At 54.3% G+C, this 19,528-nt stretch overlaps 1 protein-coding gene across 1 annotated transcript; it reads left to right on the top strand.

Annotated features, from left to right (window-relative positions):
- The first annotated feature begins 641 nt into the window (after positions 1–641).
- Positions 642–17,656, top strand: TMEM130 (transmembrane protein 130). Its single transcript, XM_047779114.1, has 8 exons — positions 642–775; positions 7,565–7,870; positions 9,209–9,368; positions 12,043–12,209; positions 12,917–13,001; positions 13,979–14,181; positions 16,251–16,363; positions 16,843–17,656. Exons 1-8 carry the CDS (start codon positions 691–693, stop codon positions 16,993–16,995), a joined length of 1,272 nt encoding a protein of 423 aa, XP_047635070.1. The 5' UTR covers positions 642–690; the 3' UTR covers positions 16,996–17,656.
- The last annotated feature ends 1,872 nt before the right edge of the window (positions 17,657–19,528 follow it).

Below are 19,528 nucleotides of genomic sequence, written 5' to 3'. Positions count from 1 at the left end.
GTGTCGCTGTGGACCCAGGCATGTGCATAAGCCCCATTTTTCAGCCGGTGCAGAGAAGGTAAGCCGAGCAAAGGCATCAGTCCCAGCGCCTGTGCTTGGGCACCTGTTCTCAAGCCCCTCTCTCCAGAGGGACCCGGGGCCGCTGCCCAGCGCCAGGCACACAATAGGTGCCCAAAATGTCTTGAATGAGGAGCTGCATCTCCAAGCCGTGTGCGACGAGAAAGCACCTGGAGAAAGAGCCCAAAGAGGCCTACCAGAGGCTTCGCGGCGGTGCGCGCGCCTCTGGGGACGCTGAGTCAGAGCGGGCGGCGTGGGCACGGACGCGGGAAGGGAGGGGGCGCAGACTGGAGGAGCTGGGATCGGCAAGGGAGGGGGGCATCGAGGAGAGAAGAGAGGTGCGGCCAGGGGAAGGAGGAAGGGGGCGCAGAGGAGCGGGCCCGGGGAGGATCGTGGGGAGAGGCGGGGTGCGGCCACGGAAGGGAGGGCGCGAGGAGGGGGCGCTGCGCGGGTGACGTGGGCAGGGGTCGGCGCGGCGGCGGCGCGCAGCGACACAGCGTCCCAAGGCGAGGACGAGCCAGCGTCGCGCCCGCACCTCCCCGCTCACCCGGAGCCGCGCGCCCCAGGAGCGGCCGCCACCGCAGCCGAGTCGAGCCGCGTCTGCTCCGCGCTCCAGCCGCTCCCAGCGCTGCCATGGCCCCGGCCCTCTGGCCGCGGCTCTACCGCATCCTCTGGCTGGCCTGCCTCCTGCCCTTGTCCCCGGCTAGGGTGGCCGCAGGTAAGGCGCTGCTCCGGCCGGCTGCCAGCCCTCCCAGAGCCGCAGCGCGCCCGGGCCCTCGGGGCCGAGAGCCGGGGCTGCGGAGGCGACGCCGTGCGCCCCCGCGCCCCGCGCGCACCTTCCTCCTCCCTGCAGGCCCCTGCCGCGCGCTGCGGAGGGGAGCACGGCCAGCCTAACGCCGCGCAGCCCTCTCACCTGTCCCTTCACCCCTTCCCTCTGAAGTCACCTGGCGCTTGAGGGGGCTCCCCGCGCCCCTCGTTTCTGCTGCCACCTCCAGATCGACCCTGTTCTGGGAACCGCGCCATGACCGGGAGCATCCATCCCGCTGCCTGGGAACCTCGAAGCCGCGGGGGCGGGGGGGGGGGGTAGGACGCTGCGGGGAGGTAGGGAACGCGCGGGGTCCGTGGTCACGCCACAGCCCCCAGGGAGCAAGGCCAGGTTGCCCTCGGAGCAGCGTCCTTGCTTTAAAATGTCGCCTTATCCGGAGAGGCTTTCCACCCTGCTTTGTGTTGGCTTGGGCAAGGATGCGATTTTAGAGCCCAGGAGCCCAGTCTGCCATTTCCTCTCTGGGATCGATTTCCAAAATGGATCCCGGGCTGGTTCCAGTGGGTCGCACCCCGGGTCCCCCGGATGGTACTTCTAACACCCCCCACCTCCTCACCGCCTGAAGGCCAGCATTCACTTTTCTGCCCCATTTTGGCTACAAAAAACAAAAAACAAACAAACAAAAAACCCAGATTGGAAAGTTATTGGGGAAAAGAAGCTGGGACGTCAGCACCTGCCGGGTGGGTGTCAAATATTGGGTGTCAAAAAAATTATTATCCAGCATTTATCGTTTCCACTCCCCCCCCCCCTTAAAAGAATGGTGGAGAGAGGAAGAGAACTAATATAAACTTGTGAAATAAAACTTAAAAACCTGCATCTTAGAGTTGAATTAAGAGAATTTCCTGGGAATTGTGTTTGGTCAGGACCACCTGCTGCCCCCTGGGAATTCATAGAAATGGGGTCTCTTGTCAGTTAGGTTTACATGTGTTCAGTTAGGTTGACATGTGTTCAGAAATGAGCAATGTGGCCTAAATCACCACAAAAGAAAAAAGAAAGAAAGAAAGCAAAGAAAAGAAAAAAAAGGAGGGAGGGAATGAATTCTTTGGAAGTCATGTGTGGTTCCCAGCTTGGCCTACTGCACCCCATGATACAGTCAGAATAGCTGGGCATGGCTTTGGGGAAAACCCACAGGAGAAAGAGGGAGCTTCTGAAGCCCTTTCTAGCCTTCCAGGGTCTGGGTCAGCCCCCACCGCATGCTTCTTGCACTAGGGGTTGAAGTCAGAAGTTGGAGTCCTGGACCACCCATCAATTCCAGGTTATGTTGTCCAGACTTCAGACGTACCGTGGGAAATGTTTGGGGCTGTCTGCAAGTGCAGTGTGAAAAGGCTAATGTAGCCCTTTTCTAGAATGTTCAGGGCCCTATGGGCTGTGTTCAGGGAAAAATGTGCGTGCTCCAGGTGGAATGCCCAGGGGGCTTACTGGTGGGTGTTCTTCCACAGGTCAAGCTTGTGGCTGTTGCGACTTCGCTTCTTGCTTTGGCCCTTTCAGCTCTGGGTCAGTGGGGCACCTGTGGTGCTCCTAAGCTCCTGCCTGGCTCTTCAGTACTCCAAGGCCATGGAGTACTTGGGAGCCACCCTGACTCCCAAACTTGAAAAGGTGGATTCAGGTGGGTAGGTAACCCAGACCTGGGCTTGGTTCCTTCAGCCACAGGTGGCAGAGCCTTCCTGGTCCATTTCAGCCTGGATGTTCTGGACACTTCTGAGGCCCCAAGGACCAGGGGCAGCATCACCCAGGGGTTACAGGATACCTGCTTTTTCAAAAACAAGCCTGAGGAAAGTGCCCTTGGAGCCTCCAGCGTGCACACAGGTCGGGGGAAATGGGCTCCCAGGATCTGGCCAGTGTCTGCAGCAACACTCTGCCATTGGCACAGCTCTTCCCCACCCCCACCCCATCCCTCCTGCCGGCTGAGCCGGCTGCCCTTCTGCTTCCATTCCCCTGGCAACAGATCTGGGAGGTGTTGACATGCGCCTGTCTTGCTGCAGATGCTGGATGGCCATTAGCATGCAGCCGAATGTCCCTGCCACCTGCCAGCCTCGCTCTGGCCCACACTCCTCTCCTGGGGGTGTGGGGCGGAGGCTGCGTAGGCAGGAGTGACAGGGAGAAAGGAGGAGGTAGCCTTTCATTCCAAGGCAGCAGCCTGGCCAACGGCTGCTTCCCAGCTGGAGGGACAACCCACGGCCATGCAGATTTGCTCAGTGGCCTTAGGTAGTAGCATTATCCCCTGGGGGCCTCTGGGCACTCAGGTCCCTCAATGTCAAGTACTCATTGTGTTTTCTTGGAGAAACTGGTGTGTCTGGAATTCTCTCCTTGGGATTAAGACACTGCGGGTTCCTTTTGCAACGCCAGCCCCAGTGACTTAAACATCCAAAATATGGCCCCAAGGAAAGGAATTCAGAACAGGGAATGTGTGCTGTGGGGGAGAAAAAAGGCTGGAGCCAGGGTCCCCGGTGGGGGCGGGCAGACACTCACCTCCCAGTTGTGCTGAGTCCAGCCCGTCTCTCGAGAGCACCTCAAGGGCAGGGGGCAGGTCCTGTACTTCTGGGCCCTCCCAGCAGCTGAGAGGTGGGGCCCAAGGAAGGGGCTCAGTCTGCAGACATGGGTGAAGAGGTTCCTAGGACGGTGCCAGCTGCGCGGTGCCCTCCTTCCTCCAGGTGCCACTCCCCAGCATAGTGTTGAACACCTGCTGTGAGCCAAGCACTTGGTTAGGCTGGGGGGAGCTGGAGGTGACCCCAGAGTTGTGATAACTGTGTGCTCAGGCTGTCAGGAAAGCACTGAGGCGGCGAGAGGTTCCGGGAGGGCTTCCTGGAAGAGGTTATATCCACAGGCAAATAGATGAAGACAGGCCATAGGGACCGCATGTGCAAAGGCCCTGAGGCCAGGAAGGACAGAGCATCTTGGGGGAGGGGGACTGCAAGGGTTAAAGGGTTAAGGCTACAGCATGGATGTGCCAAGATGTGAATCTGGTCTCCAGCCACTCCGAGGCCGGCTGAGGATGGATTAATTGTGCAGGATGCTCCTTGGGGTGGCTGAGTGTAGGGTCGGCTGAGAGGCCAACAGTCAGCGATGGGATGTAGCAGGAATCCATCCAGATGGGGCTGAAAGCGGGCCATAAGCAATGGTAGTTGCAATGGAGATACGGAGGTAGGTGGCAGAGGTGGTAGGTGGTAGGTTTGATTCTTGGGATCTCTGGGTCCTCTGATCCCGACATGGAGTGATGGGTAAAGAGAATGGCGGGTTTGGGAGAGGAGAAACCCAGAGAGTCCAGAGTACCACTACCCAACAGAACATTGGGGGCGGAGCAAAGGTTCTTCAGCTGTGCTTTCCCGGAGGGGAGCTGCTGGCCACATACAATCGAGTGTTTAAAATGTGTCCAGTGCCATGGAGAGAACTGGGTTTTTAGTGGTAATTACATTTCTGTAATTAACTTACAGTTAATCTTAGCTGCACAGTGGTTGGTAGCTACTGTGTTACTCAGTAGAAACTAGGTCTAGGACCCGGGAGCACTTAGGAGGCTGGTGGGGTGGGTGTGTGGCCAGGAAGTGAAATGAGCAGAGGGGAGCTTGTGACCCCCTTCTCCCTTCTGCCGAGGCGTCACTGCTGCAGGCTGGACAGTCTCACTCCTCGAGCCCTTCAGAGATCTCACTGGAAGAGGAAAATGACAAGTCCCAGGAAAGTAGTTACCAAGACATGTGGTAGTGCTGTTGACAAGAGGGAAGGCCTCTAGAAATTCGAATAGACCTGCTCAAGGGATTATCCTGCAAATATTGACATTCACCCTAGTGCGACTGCACGTACGCTTTTGATGTGTTGTCAGGTGGAAAGAAAGTCATTCCGGGAGTTCCAGTTGTGGCTCAGTGGTTAATGAATCGGACTAGGAGCCATGAGATGGCAGGTTCGATCCCCAGCCTGGACAGTGGGTTAAGGATCCGGCGTTGCTGTGTGCTGTGGTGTAGGTTCCAAACGCAGTTCTGATCCTGCGTTGCTATGGCTGTGGTGTCGGCTGGCGGCTACAGCTCCAATTGGAGCCCTAGCCCGGGAACCTCCATATGCCACAAGTGCGACCCTAAGAAAAGACCAAAAAAAAAAAAACCAAAAAAAAAACCTGAGAAACAAAAAACAAAAAACTTCTGTGCATGAAAAAGAGCCACGAGGACAGCACCATGACAGCGGCTATTGTCTTTGGGAGACAGGGTCATAGGACACTTCTCATGTTTCTCATGCTCATGTATTACTTTCGTGATGGAAATAAACCTAATTTTTAAAATCTTACCTTATTAGTATGATAACACCTGCATCTGTCTAAAGCAGTTGAAGAATAATGGCTTTGGAAAATGCCTGATACAGAACTGAAAAAACAAGAGCAACCATGGAATACATACTCTCAGAGTAAAAGCATCATAAAAAAAAAAAAGAAGGAAATGTCCAAATATGGTAACAGTGGTTGTTACTGATTATCTATTTTTTATTTTTTTGTCTTTTTGCCTTTTCTAGGGCCGCTCCCATGGCATATGGAGGTTCCCAGGCTAGGGGTTGAATCGGAGCTGCAGCTGCCAACCTACGCCAGAGCCACAGCAATGCGGGATCTGAGCCGTGTCTGCGACCTACACCACAGCTCACGGCAACGCCAGATCGTTAACCCACTGAGCAAGGCCAGGGATCGAACTTGCAACCTCATGGTTCCTAGTCGGATTCATTAACCACAGAACCACAATGGGAACTCCCTGATTATCTTTATTTTTATATATTTATTTTGTCTTTTTAGGGCCGCACTCTTGGCATATGGAAGTTCCCAGGCTAGGGGTCTGATCGGAGCTGTAGCTGCCGGCCTACACCACAGCTACAGCAAGGCGGGATCCAAGCAGCGTCTGCGACCTACACCACAGCTCATGGCAACGCCGGATCCTTAACCCACTGAGCAAGGCCAGGGATCGAACCTGTGTCCTTACAGATCCTAGTCAGATCCATTTCCACTGAGCCACGACAGGAATGCCTTACTGATTAATTTTTTTAAAAAATTTTAAATGTTATACCTTTCTCTATTTTCAGGTTACAAGTAGTCTTACCTTCAGCGTGTTGGTCAGGAGGGAAGTGGTATTTAAAATAAGCTCCTTTTTTTTCTTTTTTCAAGTTTGATTTTTTTTTCTTTATAGCTGCATCTGCGGCATATAAAAGTTCCTGGGCCAGGAGTCAAATTGGAGCTGCAGCTGCCAGCCTACACCACAGCCACGGCAAGGCAGGATCCAAGCTGCCTCTGCAACTTGTACTGCAGCATGCCGCAATGCCGGGTCCTTAACCCACTGGGCAAGGCCAGGGATGGAACCTGCATCCTTAGAGAGACAATGTCGGGTCCTTAACCCACTGAGCCACAGCAGGAACTCCAAAGCCCTCTTACTTGGCCTTCATTCCATGTGCTCCAGGCCCTGTTCTCTGTCTGCAACCCCTAAGACTAATTCCCAGGGTCCCTGTAAGAGCTGCACCTCCAATATTTCAGTTCAAGTTCCCCAAGGAGTCGACCCAGCTGGAATCCCAAAGCTCCAGCCTTGGCCCTGGAGGAATCCTGGAGGTCCCCCAGAGCTCTGGAGTCTGATGGAACTTTCTGTGATAATGAAGAGCTGTATCCACACCATCCACTGCAGTGACCCACAGTCACACTTGGCTCTTGAAATTTGGCTCGTGCAACCCAGAAAGTGGGTTTTCAGTTTGTTTCATTTAAAATGAAGCTTCGAGAGCCCCAGACGGTTAGTGGCTACCACCTTGGGCAGGTGCAGATTTCAACCCTCTCACTTTAGAGATTTAGGAGCTGATGCCCAGAGAGAAGGGGGCTCTGCTTGCATCAGAGTGGCCCTTCCTCCCAGGGCCTGTCCTGCCATTGGCAAGGCGTGAGAACCCTAACGGGGTCCAGGCTCAGCTTTGTGCTTCAAACTGGAAGTTTGTTTGACGTGGGAAGATTTATCCAAAAGAGCAGGTGATGGGAGGGGCATTTCTTAGCAGCAGTGGCTCCTCCTGTGACATGCCTTGGGAATCATAGCTAGGACGTCTAGCCAGGTCAGGCGCTTGACACACACACACACACACACTCTCCCTCTCTCTCTCTCTCTCTCTCTCTCTCTCTCTCTCTCTCTCTCTCTGTAAGGCCCAGCTTGGCTGGCATGAAAAGAAAATATAAAATGGGGACACTGGATGGGGTATGTGTTTGGAGTTAGTCCAGTCTGGGTTTGAATCCCAATCTGACAGTGAACTAATCAGATGAGCCTTGGTCGTGTCACTTGGCCTGTCTGGGCCTCAGTATCTCCACCTGTAAAAGAGAATAAAGAAGCCAGCCCCAGGAGTTCCCGTCGTGGCGCAGTGGTTAATGAATCCGACTAGGAACCATGAGGTTGCGGGTTCAGTCCCTGCCCTTGCTCAGTGGGTTAAGGATCCGGCATTGCCGTGAGCTGTGGTGTAGGTTGCAGACGCGGCTCGGATCCCGCGTTGCTGTGGCTCTGGCGTAGGCCGGTGGCTACGGCTCCAATTCGACCCCTAGCCTGGGAACCTCCATATGCCCTGGGAGTGGCCCAAGAAATAGCAACAACAACAAAAAGACAAAAAGACAAAAAAAAAAAAAAAAGAAGAAGCCAGCCCCGGAGGGCTGAAACCCTCCTGATGCTCCCTCCTGAAACACAGCCTCTTTTTCTGGGCTCCTAGGCCTGTATGAGCTTCAACTCACCACCGATGGCCCTGCCACCACGGGGGCAGAGGTGACCATCACGGCCAGCCTGGTGGCTGATGACAACGGTAGCCTGGTCCTGCCCACCAGCACCCACTTCTACCACTTCCACTGGATCCACACCCCGCTGATGCTCACGGGGAAGACGGACGAGCCCTTCAGCTCCACCATCCGCGTCGTGGGCAACGTGGCCGGGGACTTCCCGGTCTCCGTGTGGGTCACAGCGGCCGACTGCAGGATGTGCCGGCCTATGGCCAGGAGCTTCCTCGTTCTCCCCATCACAGGTGAGGACCTCTCCTGCTTACTGGTCTGCCCTCAGACTCTCGGTACAGAGAAACCATCTGGCCTGGATAATAATCACATACATGCAGATTAGACCCATGGTCCCTTTACTGCCATCAGTCGAGCTAACAAAGTACCAAAAAATGGTAATACCTAGTGCTGGCAGGGCTGTGCTGAAATGGACACTTAAAGTATATATTGCTACTCTGGGTACAAATTAATACAGCCTTTTGGAGAGCAGCTGATCAATGTGTGTTAGTGATTATAAATTATCTTACTCTTTGGCCTATTCCCTCTCTCTCTCTCTCTCTTTCTCTCCCCCCCACTTCTTTCCTCCCTCCCACCCCTCCCTCCTTCCAAGAAGTCCCTGCTTTCTTGAAGTTTTCAATCTATTAAAGAACTTATCTTTGGGAAACAAACCTCCATTCGGGTAATGGCTTATGCACAAAGATGTTCTTTGCAGTTTTTACAGTAACCGAAGAAAATACAAACAAGCTAAGTATGCGACCATAGAGGGACAGGTTAAGTATACTGATATAATTTGTTTAAGGAATAATAATGACCTTTACAGAGAGTTTGGTATAGCCTGGGGGAATACTCAAGCTTGTAAAATAAAAAAAAAATAAAAAATCAAAATACAAAATTCGATAACCAAATTGACCAACTGTCAAAATTTGATAACCAGTTTGGTCAACAGGTGTGTAATATATTTATAGCTTAAACACATATATATGGATACTTTGCATTTCTTCAGAACGTCAACAGTGGCTGGGTTTGTATGGTAGGCATTTTCCTTTCATGCCACTTTTCAGCAGTTTCCAAATGCGCTTTATTAAACATGTCTCACTTTCTGCTTTTGTGATGGAAAAAAAAAAATCAGCTCTTACATTTTTTTTCAAGGAGGAGACACAGAACGGTGTTTCTCACCTAGCCCAGCACACTGGGTGTGGACATGCGGTCGGTACAACTGCTCATTTTTTCTAGACTCATCTAATACTTGGACATATGTCCCCACACTTGTTTCCAAAACCTGTGCGTTTCCGTCTGGTCCTGGGCATCACTTGTGCCAGAAAGTTCCGGGTCGTGGTGAACGGGGTGCAGCAGTGGAACTGCACACGTGACACGTGCTGTGAGCCTTCACCGGTGTCCGTACAGGAGGGGCAGTGCCTTGGAGTGGGGCGTGTGCCTCTGTGTTCGGTGACCTGCAGGGTCCCCTCTTGCCACCCCTCGGCTGTGAGAGCCAGGAGGTTGGGGTGGGGGGGTGAGGGGGGTGGGAGAGGCTGGCGCATAGCTCCCCGCTCCCTCCACCTCGGTGACCTCATCCTTAATCTCTCTCCCAGAGTTCCTGGTGGGGAGCCTCGTTGTCACTCAGAACACCTCCCTGCCCTGGCCCAGCTCCTACCTCACCAAGACGGTCCTCAGAGTTGCCTTCCTCCTCCATGACCCCAGCAACTTCTTCAAGACGGCCTCGTTTCTCTACAGATGGGACTTTGGAGACGGGTACGTCCTTACCCCCTTGATGCCCCACAGTCTCGGCTCCGTCGTCCCCTGCAGAGTGCTCTCTGCCCTCCCATTGTCACCTGCTCACTCTCTGACTCCAGACATGCCTTGTGCACCTGCTCTGTGCTAAGCTCGGGGTACACGGGGACCAGCGCGAGCCAGTCACAGGACTTGCCTGGAAGGTGCCTGCAGCCTAATAGAGGGGGTCATCAGTGCCCCAAACGGCCCTGTAAGGCAGGTCAAGGTAGGTCTGGAGGGACCCAGCCAGCTGATGGCACGTGCCATTACACGCACATGCTAGAACCCATTTTTCCTTTCTCCTCCTCTCCAGACAAGCCAGCTGGGGCAGGCAGGTTGGGAGGTGGGAGTCAGTCAAGCACATGCAGAAGCAGGCAAGACCCCGTGTGAAGAAAACCACAGAGCTCCTAAGACGTAGCAAAGATTTCAGTAAGTGGGTCTATACACCATGTCCAGGAGGGTGAGTTTTAATATCATAAAGATGTCCATTTCCCCCCAGTTATTCTGTAAGTTTAAGGCAAATCCAGCAAAAATTCCAATAGGAATAATTTTTGGAATGGGGCAGAGATTCTATAGTTCATCCAAATTTTATGGACAAATTATATTTTTACACATATATGCACACATATACACGTAATGTATATACACACACACATATGTGTATAAAAAAACTTACATATATAACCATTACTGTATAAAGAGCATCAGCAAGTCAACCAGAAAATGTGTAATATTTCCTTTAACAACCACACTCTGTGAATGGTTTTGTCACGTAAAGAACATCTGTCTCAAACCAGGGGACAGTCTCCTCCCCTATTAGCATTTCCAATTAATGCTCCTAATTAATTAATTTCACGTTAAAGACTTTTTTCACTCTTGCTATTGTAACTGAACACTTTTGACTAGCCAGTGAACTAGAACAAGAAAAAGAAATGAAATATAAATGGTATAAAAGAGGAGACAAAAGTCCTACCCATGTGACAATACTGCTTCCCTGGAAGATACAAGAAACTCAATTGAAAAATCTCAGAACTAAAATGAGGTTTGAATAATATGGCTGGTTACAAAACAAAGATTCTTAGCTTTTTCCAACAGCAGGAAATACTTATAAAACGTAAAAACGGAGAGAATAAATTTAGCCTAAAATTGTAGGATTTATGTGATTAAAAGCACAAATTATACTGAGCATCTTAACAGGTCTCAAAAATAAAGAGAGAATTTCTCAATATTGTAAGGAAAAGATTGATGGAAAAGCAGAATGATGAGCGGTGGTGGGAAGAGGGATTGGAAATGCATACATCAATATATTTTGAAAGCTGCATGTAATTTGCAGCAAGAAAGGACAGCTGAATGGAATGGAATAGAAAAGGCAGAAACAAACCTAAGTTTATATCCATATGTAGTATATGATAACAGTGGTATTTCTCACCATTGAGTAGTGATAGATTATTTAATAAATGGTACCAGGGTAGCTGGTTAACTATTTGGAAGAAAAACGATCTAATCCTGAACAAAAGCAATTCCAGATAGATTTGAAATAGTAAACATAACGAACCAGGAATAGATTGTGATATAGATGATGACTTGCAATTGGATAGTTTGGCAGTGGGAAAGGCATTTCTAAGAGTAAAAATAAAAGGGACACACTATGAAGGGAAAAAATGCTAAATTTGGCATCATCAGATTTGAGTATGAAAGAAAAATTAAAAAATAAAGGTTAAACTGGGGAAAAATATTTGGAAGGTATATAATAGGTGAAGGTTTGACAAACTTCATATGTAAAGAGCATCAGCAAGCCAACAAAAATATTTTCTTTAAGAAACATCCTTTTGAAGTGATTCGGGTAATTGGTGGGGAAAAGCATGATGTCAGATAATTTTTTTTTTTTTGGTCTTTTGTTGTTGTTGTTATTGTTGTTGTTGTTGCTATTTCTTGGGCTGCTCCTGCAGCATATGGAGGTTCCCAGGCTAGGGATTGAATCGGAGCTGTAGCCACCGGCCTACGCCAGAGCCACAACAACGCGAGATCCGAGCCGCGTCTGTAACCTACACCACAGCTCACGGCAACGCCGGATCGTTAACCCACTGAGCAAGGCCAGGGACCGAACCCGCAACCTCATGGTTCCTAGTCGGATTCGTTAACCACTGAGCCACGACGGGAACTCCATGATGTCAGATACTTAATATGTCATCTCAAAACCTGTGATGGAGGTGTGATTCTTTCTGTTTTACAGACGAGAAAAGTAAGGTGTAGAGTTCTGTAGATAGGAAGTCTGGAGCTAAGATTTAAAGCCCAGTCTGTCTTAACTCCAGAGTTCCTGCTTTCTCTCCTCCCCAGATCATCCCTGCCAGACATGGCCTTTCCCAGATTCCTGGCTGGGAGGCAGGTCACTTCCTGACAGGGGACAGGTGCCTGTTGCCAGGAGATCTCCCACCTGTAACTTATAAGTACAATGATGATCAGCCGCCACTCTACTCAGGCACAGCTGACCTCGTACCCTGGCTGGCTCTGGGGACTGCTGCCAGGATGACATTTTTGCTCACAAGGCATTGGTAGCTGAAGGTGTCACTATGCAGCCACCCTGGACAAGTCACGGTCAGCCACTCGGAGAGGTCATGTGTGTCACTTCTGTCATCTCCTCCCTGTCGCCTTACAGCACCCTGCTGGTGACCAACGATGCCACAGTCTATTATAACTATTCCATCATTGGGACCTTCACCATGAAGGTCAAGGTGGTGGCGCAGTGGGAGCAGGCGATGCCAGACGCTGGGAAGGGCACTATGCAGAAGACGGGTGACTTCTCTGCCTCGCTGAAGCTGCAGGGTGCGTCTCTGAGGCTTGGCTCAGCCCACTGGAGAACCCCGGGTACCACTCCTCCCAGGGTTGGGTCACATGCAGATCAGAGTAGCTCCCATTGGGGACTAGGCTGAGCTCAGATGCACAGCCTCATGTCTGTTGCCCTGGCAGCCCTCTGAGTGGTCTGTCATTACCCCACTTCTCAGAGGGCACTGAAGGCCATGGAGGAGGTCAGGTGGCCATGGAGTGGCAGAGCCAGGATTTGAAGCCAGGCCTGCCTGCGCTCAGAGTCTGAGCCTGTGCCCAGCCACTGCGCTGTGAGTTGGTACCTTCCATCCCTGCTTGTTCCCTGGTTACCTTGGCGAGTGGGGGCACAGGGGCACCTGCAGTATGTGTCTCAGTTGTGCCGCGGTGCGTGCTGATGGGGTAGCTGCCTCTCCCTCCTCTGCGCAGCACCCATGGTGGGGGCAGGTGGTGGTTGTCCTAAGCCAGCCCCAGGTCCTGCTTATCAGGGCCCCGCCTGCTTCCTCCAGCTCCCTGTCTCTGAGAAGCTCCTGCACCTGCTGCTGAGGGGGAGGCAGGACTTGGACGTGCCCTGGGTGTGACCTGTGACCTGCCCTTTGGGGAGGGCCAGGAAGAGGACAGCATGGTTGTCACACAGCCCCAGGGCCCCAGGAGCCCAGCGACAGCTCTGGTCAGCCACCAGGTCTAGCGAGGTCTCCTCTGCCTTTCAGAAACCCTTCGAGGCATCCAGGTCTTGGGGCCGACCCTAATTCAGACCTTCCAAAAGATGATAGTGACCTTGAACTTCCTGGGGAGGTGAGTGAAGCCCCGAGCATGCGGGGCGTGGCCCCTGGTCCTGCCCACAGCCCCCTCAGAGGCTCCTGAGTTGTCTCCCTCCCTGAGGGGCCCCACGGTGGGGAGCTCGCCCAGGGATGGTGCCCCCGTTGACCATGGGGTGGTCACGGTCCTGGCTGCATCCTCAGGGCCCAGGGGAGGGAGCCCGGGCCTGGCTCCTGCCAAGATGCCATTAGGCCAAGAGGTGATGAGACGCCGAGATGCGGGGCGCATTCTCCCCATAAGGGAGCCCCTCTCTGGGGGCACTGGGCTGGATGGAGCTGCAGAAAAGAGTGGTCAGGGCCCAGCCCTCCAAAGACTTTGGTGGGAAAGACCAACCCCACCCAGCTCCCCAACAAAGGGGCCCTCAGAAGGAGGCCGGCTAGACCAGGAGGGGGCAAGGCGGCCAAGGAGGGAGGAAGACAAGCCCAGGGGCTGACGGGTCAAGTGGCGTGAGTGTGTTTTTCTCAGACCTGGGGTTGTGTGAGTCAGGAATGCTCACTCGAAAATCCTCAGATGGAGCTGCATTTTCCAGATTCTGAGCCTGCGCTGTGGCAGGCAGATAACCTGGAATGCCCTTGCCTCCTTTAAACCTATCAAAATCCTACTGAACCTTTCAGACCCTCCTCGAATGCCACCTCCTCCAGGAAGCCTTCCCTGACTTCCTCACTAAGAACGTGCTCGCCTGTCCCTGTGCTTCCCCAACACGCTGCATGCATCACTGGCTCATTCATTCTGCCTTGTTCAGCCCTCTGTCCATGTCCCTGACCGGCCTGGCATCCCCTCGCGGTCCCAGGTTCTCTCCCATGTATGACCGTGTTCCCAGGAGGCCAGGGTGGCCGGGCGTTCTGTCCTGGACACAACATAGAAGTTCCTGACCACCTGGCCTTCCTTGAACGTGGTCTGTGCGCACTCTCCTCGCTGAGCTGATGCTGAAACAAGGCCCCCTTGTCCTGCAGCCCCCCGCTGAGCGTGTGCTGGCGTCTCAAGCCCGAGTGCCTCCCGCTGGAGGAAGGGGAATGCCAGCCGGTGTCAGTGGACAGCACGGCGTACAACCTGACCCACACCTTCAGGGACCCTGGGGACTACTGCTTCAGCATCCGGGCCGAGAATGTCATCAGCAAGACACACCAGTACCACAGGATCCAGGTGTGGCCCTCCAGTAAGTGACCCCTCGCCCCTGACCCCACAAAAAAGGCAGCACAGCCGGGTGGCCCGGGCATCGCCACCCAGGCGCTGCCCTCAGCCAAGTCCACCAATGAACAACCCGTCCCAGCAGCACTAGCATCATCAGTTACGCGCTGGGCCCCGACTGACACCTCTGACTGATTGCTCATAGCGCTGCCACCAACACCTGCCCTAGCCCCGCCCCCCACACCAGCACCCTCAGTTCCAATACCACCAGCAGTAACAACAGCCACTCAGCCGCTGCTCGCCAACTTGCCCAGCACCACTGCCACCGTCACCACATGCTACAGACAGCTCTCCCAGCATCTTCGAGAGCCAGGGACCATGCTGTCATTGTCCACCATCAGCACTGCCGTTAGCGCCCCTGCCACCTGCTCCTGCGCCAACCACTTGGTCCAGCGCCATCCATACCGTGCTGTCTCGGTGGCATCCCAACTTCAACTCTCCTGTAGTCCCCACCATCACTGTCAGTGCCCCTCCCACATGTCACCATGGCCATGCTTGTCCCCAGCACACACCCTCCCTCCTTCGTCGCCATCACCCCCACCCCGTCACCTTGGCACTATTGCTACCGCGAAAGTAAGCATCTCCAGCTGTGACTGTGCTGGACTCACCAGGTTATATCATGAGTCTCCCAGGGAATGTGAGCAGCTCGGAAAGTATGCAAAACGGGAGTTCCCTAGTGACTCAGTGGATTAAGGACCTAGCATTGTCACTGATGTGGCTCGGGTCATTTCTCTAGTGTGGGTTCGATCCCTGGCCCGGGAACTTCTGCATGCTGTAGGCACGGCCACAAAAGAAAAGTATGCAGTACAGTCCTTCTTATTCATAAGGGGACCCACCCAACCCCGCAGAAGACCTTTCCACAAACCAGCGTGAGGTCCAGCCACCCGCTTATAGCCACAGGACTGGTGGATGGTGGCATCAGGGCAGCCTCTTCTTACCCCAGAAAACAGCTTTCTTATGTCGAGGAGAAATAGCATCCTGGAGCCCTAAGGGATGGTCTTTCAATGCCCAGCCAGGTCGCACCCTGTACGGAACAAAAGAGACACCCTGCCGGCCAACTGCACTTGTCCCCAAAGTTGGCCCTGTAAGGACACCAGATGCCATCACCATCCCCTCTGGTTTCCCCAGTCCCTCTGAACCCTTAAACAGATGCCACACTCCACTCTGGGCCCTGGCTGACCTTGTGGGTCAGATAGACCCTGTGACCTGTGGGCATCACTGGAGGCCTTGTGCCCTGCCTCCCCCAGCACCTCTTGGGCACCAAGTGCCCAGGATGCCCCTGCATTCTGTGGAGAAGACAGCACTACAGGTAATCGATGCCACCTTTTCTTGGTGGGAATGTCCTCATGGCATACGGTGGTGTCTTTACCAGGAGGAGGATGAGGGAGGTGTGAGAAGGTCCCCGCACTTGCTGATCACCTGCCTCCTTGGTCGTATCCCCATGGAAGCCTCACGGGTCAGTATTATTGACATTACCCAGGCCAGGATTCGAACCCAGGACCCCCTGATCCAGACTCTGGGCTTGGCTTGCTCTGCCATGTGGTTCCCTGGCAACAGGATCAGTAGGTGAGCCCAGAGCTTCCAGAAGGCAAAGCTGCAGCAGAAGTCCCAGGGTTGCTTGGGTGTCCTCACAGCTTGGCTTCCCTTCCCCCACACGTCACCCAAGAGAGCAAGGAGGAAGCCACGCGGTCTTCCCTGGCCTAGACTCGGAAGTCAAACATCATCCGTCCATCCTATGCTGCTTGTGAGGAGCAAGTCACTCTAACTCCAGCCCACACTCGGGGTGGGGAACGGAGCTGCACCTGGTGAAAGTGACTGTCAAGCAAGACATTCAACCCCCCTCCCCCGCTACACCCCAACTGGGTTTTCATGACATTCTGGGCTTGCCCATTGGGGTGGCCTGGTTGGGATGCACGTCAACGAGGAGATAAGCCCCAGTGGGCTTTGACTGCTCTCTCCCCCGTGCCGTCTCCTCCCGAGAGCCAGTGTCCAGCACCAACGAGCCAAGCTCCCCACTGCCCTCTCTTTCCCTCCCAGGCATCCAGCCGGCTGTCTTTGCCTTCCCATGTGCCACGCTCATCACCATGATGCTGGCCTTCATCATGTACATGACCCTGCGGAATGCCGCTCATCACAAGGACCTGGTGGAGGTGGGTACTCGGCGGGCGGGGGGCTGGGCTCCAGGGCCCGGACGGGAGAGGATCTGTGCAGAAGGCATGGGGCCCAGGGTGTCAGGGCCAGGCCCTGGGGCTGGGGGTGATGTCCCCAAGAGGCATCCATGCATAGAGCCTGATGGATGGCTTAGCTGCTTCCAATGTGACTCACCGCCATCTCTGCTTGCCCTTTGCCTGGCAGCCATGCCCATGAGCAGGTATGGAAGAGGGCAGTAGAAAGAGGTGGAGACCCAGAGAGCCAAAAAGCCAAAGGCACAGAGAAACTCTGTGTGGCACCAGAAGGGTGTTCCTGGGCACACCGCCACCAGGCAGCTGAGCTCGTAAGGCCACCTAGACAGGCACCTGAGCTCACGGGGCCACCTGATGGGGCTCCTGGCGGGTGGGCGGGTGATTGACCCGTGGGGTTTTGTTCACCATAGGTGGCTGATTTTGACTTTTCCCCCATGTCTGACAAGAACCCGGAGCCACCCACTGGGGTCCGGTGCTGCTGCCAGATGTGCTGCGGGCCCTTCTTGCTGGAGACGCCCTCTGAATACCTGGAAGTCGTCCGCGAGAACCATGGGCTGCTGCCGCCCCTCTACAAGTCGGTCAAAACTTACACGGTGTGAACGCCCCCAACCCCATTTCAGCGTTAACTGACTGCCGGACAGGGTGTTTGGGGCAGGGTGGGGCAGGGAGGTACATGCCGCCCAGCAGGGGGGTTCACGTTCACGTGTGCAGGGCATCCATCTATACAGTCCAGCCACCTCCACATGCCCTCCTTGGTCACTGCCCCCCAGCCATCCGTCCATCTGTACAGTCGTAAGCCCTTCTCAGTCTCCCATCCTGGCCTTTGACGAGGCCCCAGGTCTTTGAAGAGATTCCGACACTGGATGTGGTCCCCCTTCTCTCCTAGGTGTGCCCAGCTGTCCCTCACCCGTTCTTCCCTGTGGGCACATTTGCCATCCATCCGGGGTTCATGCTTCCCTCCCCCAGGCAGCACTGCCCAGTCAGAGAGCTGGGAGGAAGCTCACAAATGGTTAATTTAAGGCTACATCACGAACAGTACAGAGACAAGCGTGCACACACGTCACACAGACACTTCAGATCATTTCCTCTGTATCAGTTAGTTGTGCGCTGGGATGTTCCCGGAACCAGAACTAGAAGGAAAGCTGACCTTTCCCACGTGGCCCCGACCGCTCTGGGCCTGGTCCCTCCTTTGGGTGCTGCGCCTGTGGCTACTGGGTCCCCATTCCCAGAACACCCTGTTCCCTGCCTGCTTGGGGGTTGCATGGGGGCAGGGCGAACGCCTTGGGGGGGGGGGGGCAAAGTGCTTTAGAAATAGCACCTTCTTTATTGAGAGCATGTTAAACGTTCATTGAGGAAAAGGCTTTGCAGCCAAAGAATAGTCGAGCCAGGAGGGCCTGGGCACCCTATGGGGGTGGGGGGCAGTGTTCTTGCCACCCCCGCTGCTCCCAGGGTGGCCTTGAGAAAGAAGAGGCAAGACTGGATGGAACCCGGGGTGGGGACCAGCCCACTCCTCTCCCTTTGGCCCAGGGCCTGGGGGAGGCAGAGCGTTGCAGAGGGCGTGTTCTGGGTGCAGGAGGAGATATGGTGAGGCCCCCACCTACCTGTGCAGGAGTGGGGAGCAACCCGGGCCTCTTTGGGGAGGGGAGGCAGGTCCCTGGGGGCCTAGCTCCGTTGCTGTAATCATTTGCTCTTGGACTTTGTGCTGAAAACAGCATTCCCACTGTCGTGCAGCTCATTCTCATGAAATCCTGCCATTATTGCTGAATAAAGCTTGTGTGCTCTGACTATAGCCCAGGATGTGCCGGAGGCGGGGGCGGGGGGGGGCGCGGTGAGCAGAGTCTCTTTTCTGTGCATGGAGGTTTGGGTCTTGCAAGCATCAAGAGCAGTTCTCAGACACAGCAGCACGTCCCCGTCATGTGCCCTGGATGGAGCTGCTGTCTGGGACCTCGGGTGTGGGGCAGGAGTCCTTGAGCTACCGCTTGGGTTCATCCATCACAGACGGTCAGGATTCTGAGAGCCTCCCGGAGGGGGGCCCAGATCCAACATGCAGCCCAGTCGGAGACTCTGGGGTGGACTCTGGAGCAGAGGGTGTCGTAGGCCATACCTGGGAACTTGGAAATGCAGAGTCCTGGGCCCCACGCCACACGGAAGCAGCCCCAGGGGGAAGGGCCGCCCTGGTGCATCGGGTGTAAGGACCTCCCGTCTCCAGCTGGGCTTCTCCATCTTGCATGTGATGAGAATTGCTGGAGGGCTTGTTAAATAACACATTTCCAGGTAGGGGGTCTGGAGTGGGCCCTGGGACTCTGCATTTCTAAGATTCCAGATGCTGTGGATGCTACTGGTTGGAGGACCATACTTTGGGTTGCAAAGCTCTGAGGCTATGTCTTCTTGAGCTTTTTTATTTCTGGAAGAGGTTCAGAATTTTTTCTTCTCTCTCTCTCTCTCTGCACTCTAGCATGCGGAAGTTTCCAGGCCAGGGGTCTAACCCACACCACAGCTGTAACCAGGGCCACGCAGTGACAATGTCAGATCCTTAACCCACTGGGCTACCAGGGAACTCCTGGAATTTTTTCTTAATTGCTTCTGTTCCTGCTGCCCCCAACACCCAGCGGGTGCGCCTCAAGCTTTGAGCTGGACATGGGTGGGAACGGATGCTGACCCCACCCTGGAGGCCCTAGTTTCTTTCTTTCTTTTTCTTTTTTTTCTTTTTTTTTTTTTTTTTTTAGGGCCAAACCCATGGCATATGGAAGTTTCCAGGCTAGGGGGTCGAAATGGAGCCATAGCTGCCGGCCTGCACCACAGCAATGCCAGATCCAAGCTGCACCCACAACCCACAGGCAGCCCGCAGCAATGCCAGATTCTTCACCCACTGAGCGAGGCCGGGGATCAAACATGAATTCTCATGGATACTAGTCGGGTTCCTAACACACCGAGCCACAACGGGAACTCATGGAGGCCCTACTTTCGCTGAGCAAGGTCCTTTAGGGAACTCTCTCGGATGGCAGCATTGCTGGCATAAGGGGTGGATGCCACCCACACGCCATCCCTCCGGCCCCCCACCCGGGCATCAGCCACGTCAGGGTGCAGGGTGGGAAGGAGCCCGGGTGCGGCAGGGCACCCTCATACCTTTGA

This window comes from Phacochoerus africanus, chromosome 5, assembly GCF_016906955.1.
Source record: "Phacochoerus africanus isolate WHEZ1 chromosome 5, ROS_Pafr_v1, whole genome shotgun sequence".
NCBI lineage: Eukaryota > Metazoa > Chordata > Mammalia > Artiodactyla > Suidae > Phacochoerus > Phacochoerus africanus.
The sequence above is the reverse complement of the archived record's forward strand: the minus strand, read 5'-3'. Positions and strand labels throughout refer to the sequence as shown.

Bases quoted from the DNA above. Each gene is read 5' to 3' on its own strand.
- TMEM130 (XM_047779114.1), top strand. From the start codon at position 691: ATGGCCCCGGCCCTCTGGCCGCGGCTCTACCGCATCCTCTGGCTGGCC. The intron at 776-7,564 runs GTAAGGCGCTGC...CTGGGCTCCTAG, and splicing joins CCCGGCTAGGGTGGCCGCAG to GCCTGTATGAGCTTCAACTC. The intron at 13,002-13,978 runs GTGAGTGAAGCC...CTTGTCCTGCAG, and splicing joins ACCTTGAACTTCCTGGGGAG to CCCCCCGCTGAGCGTGTGCT.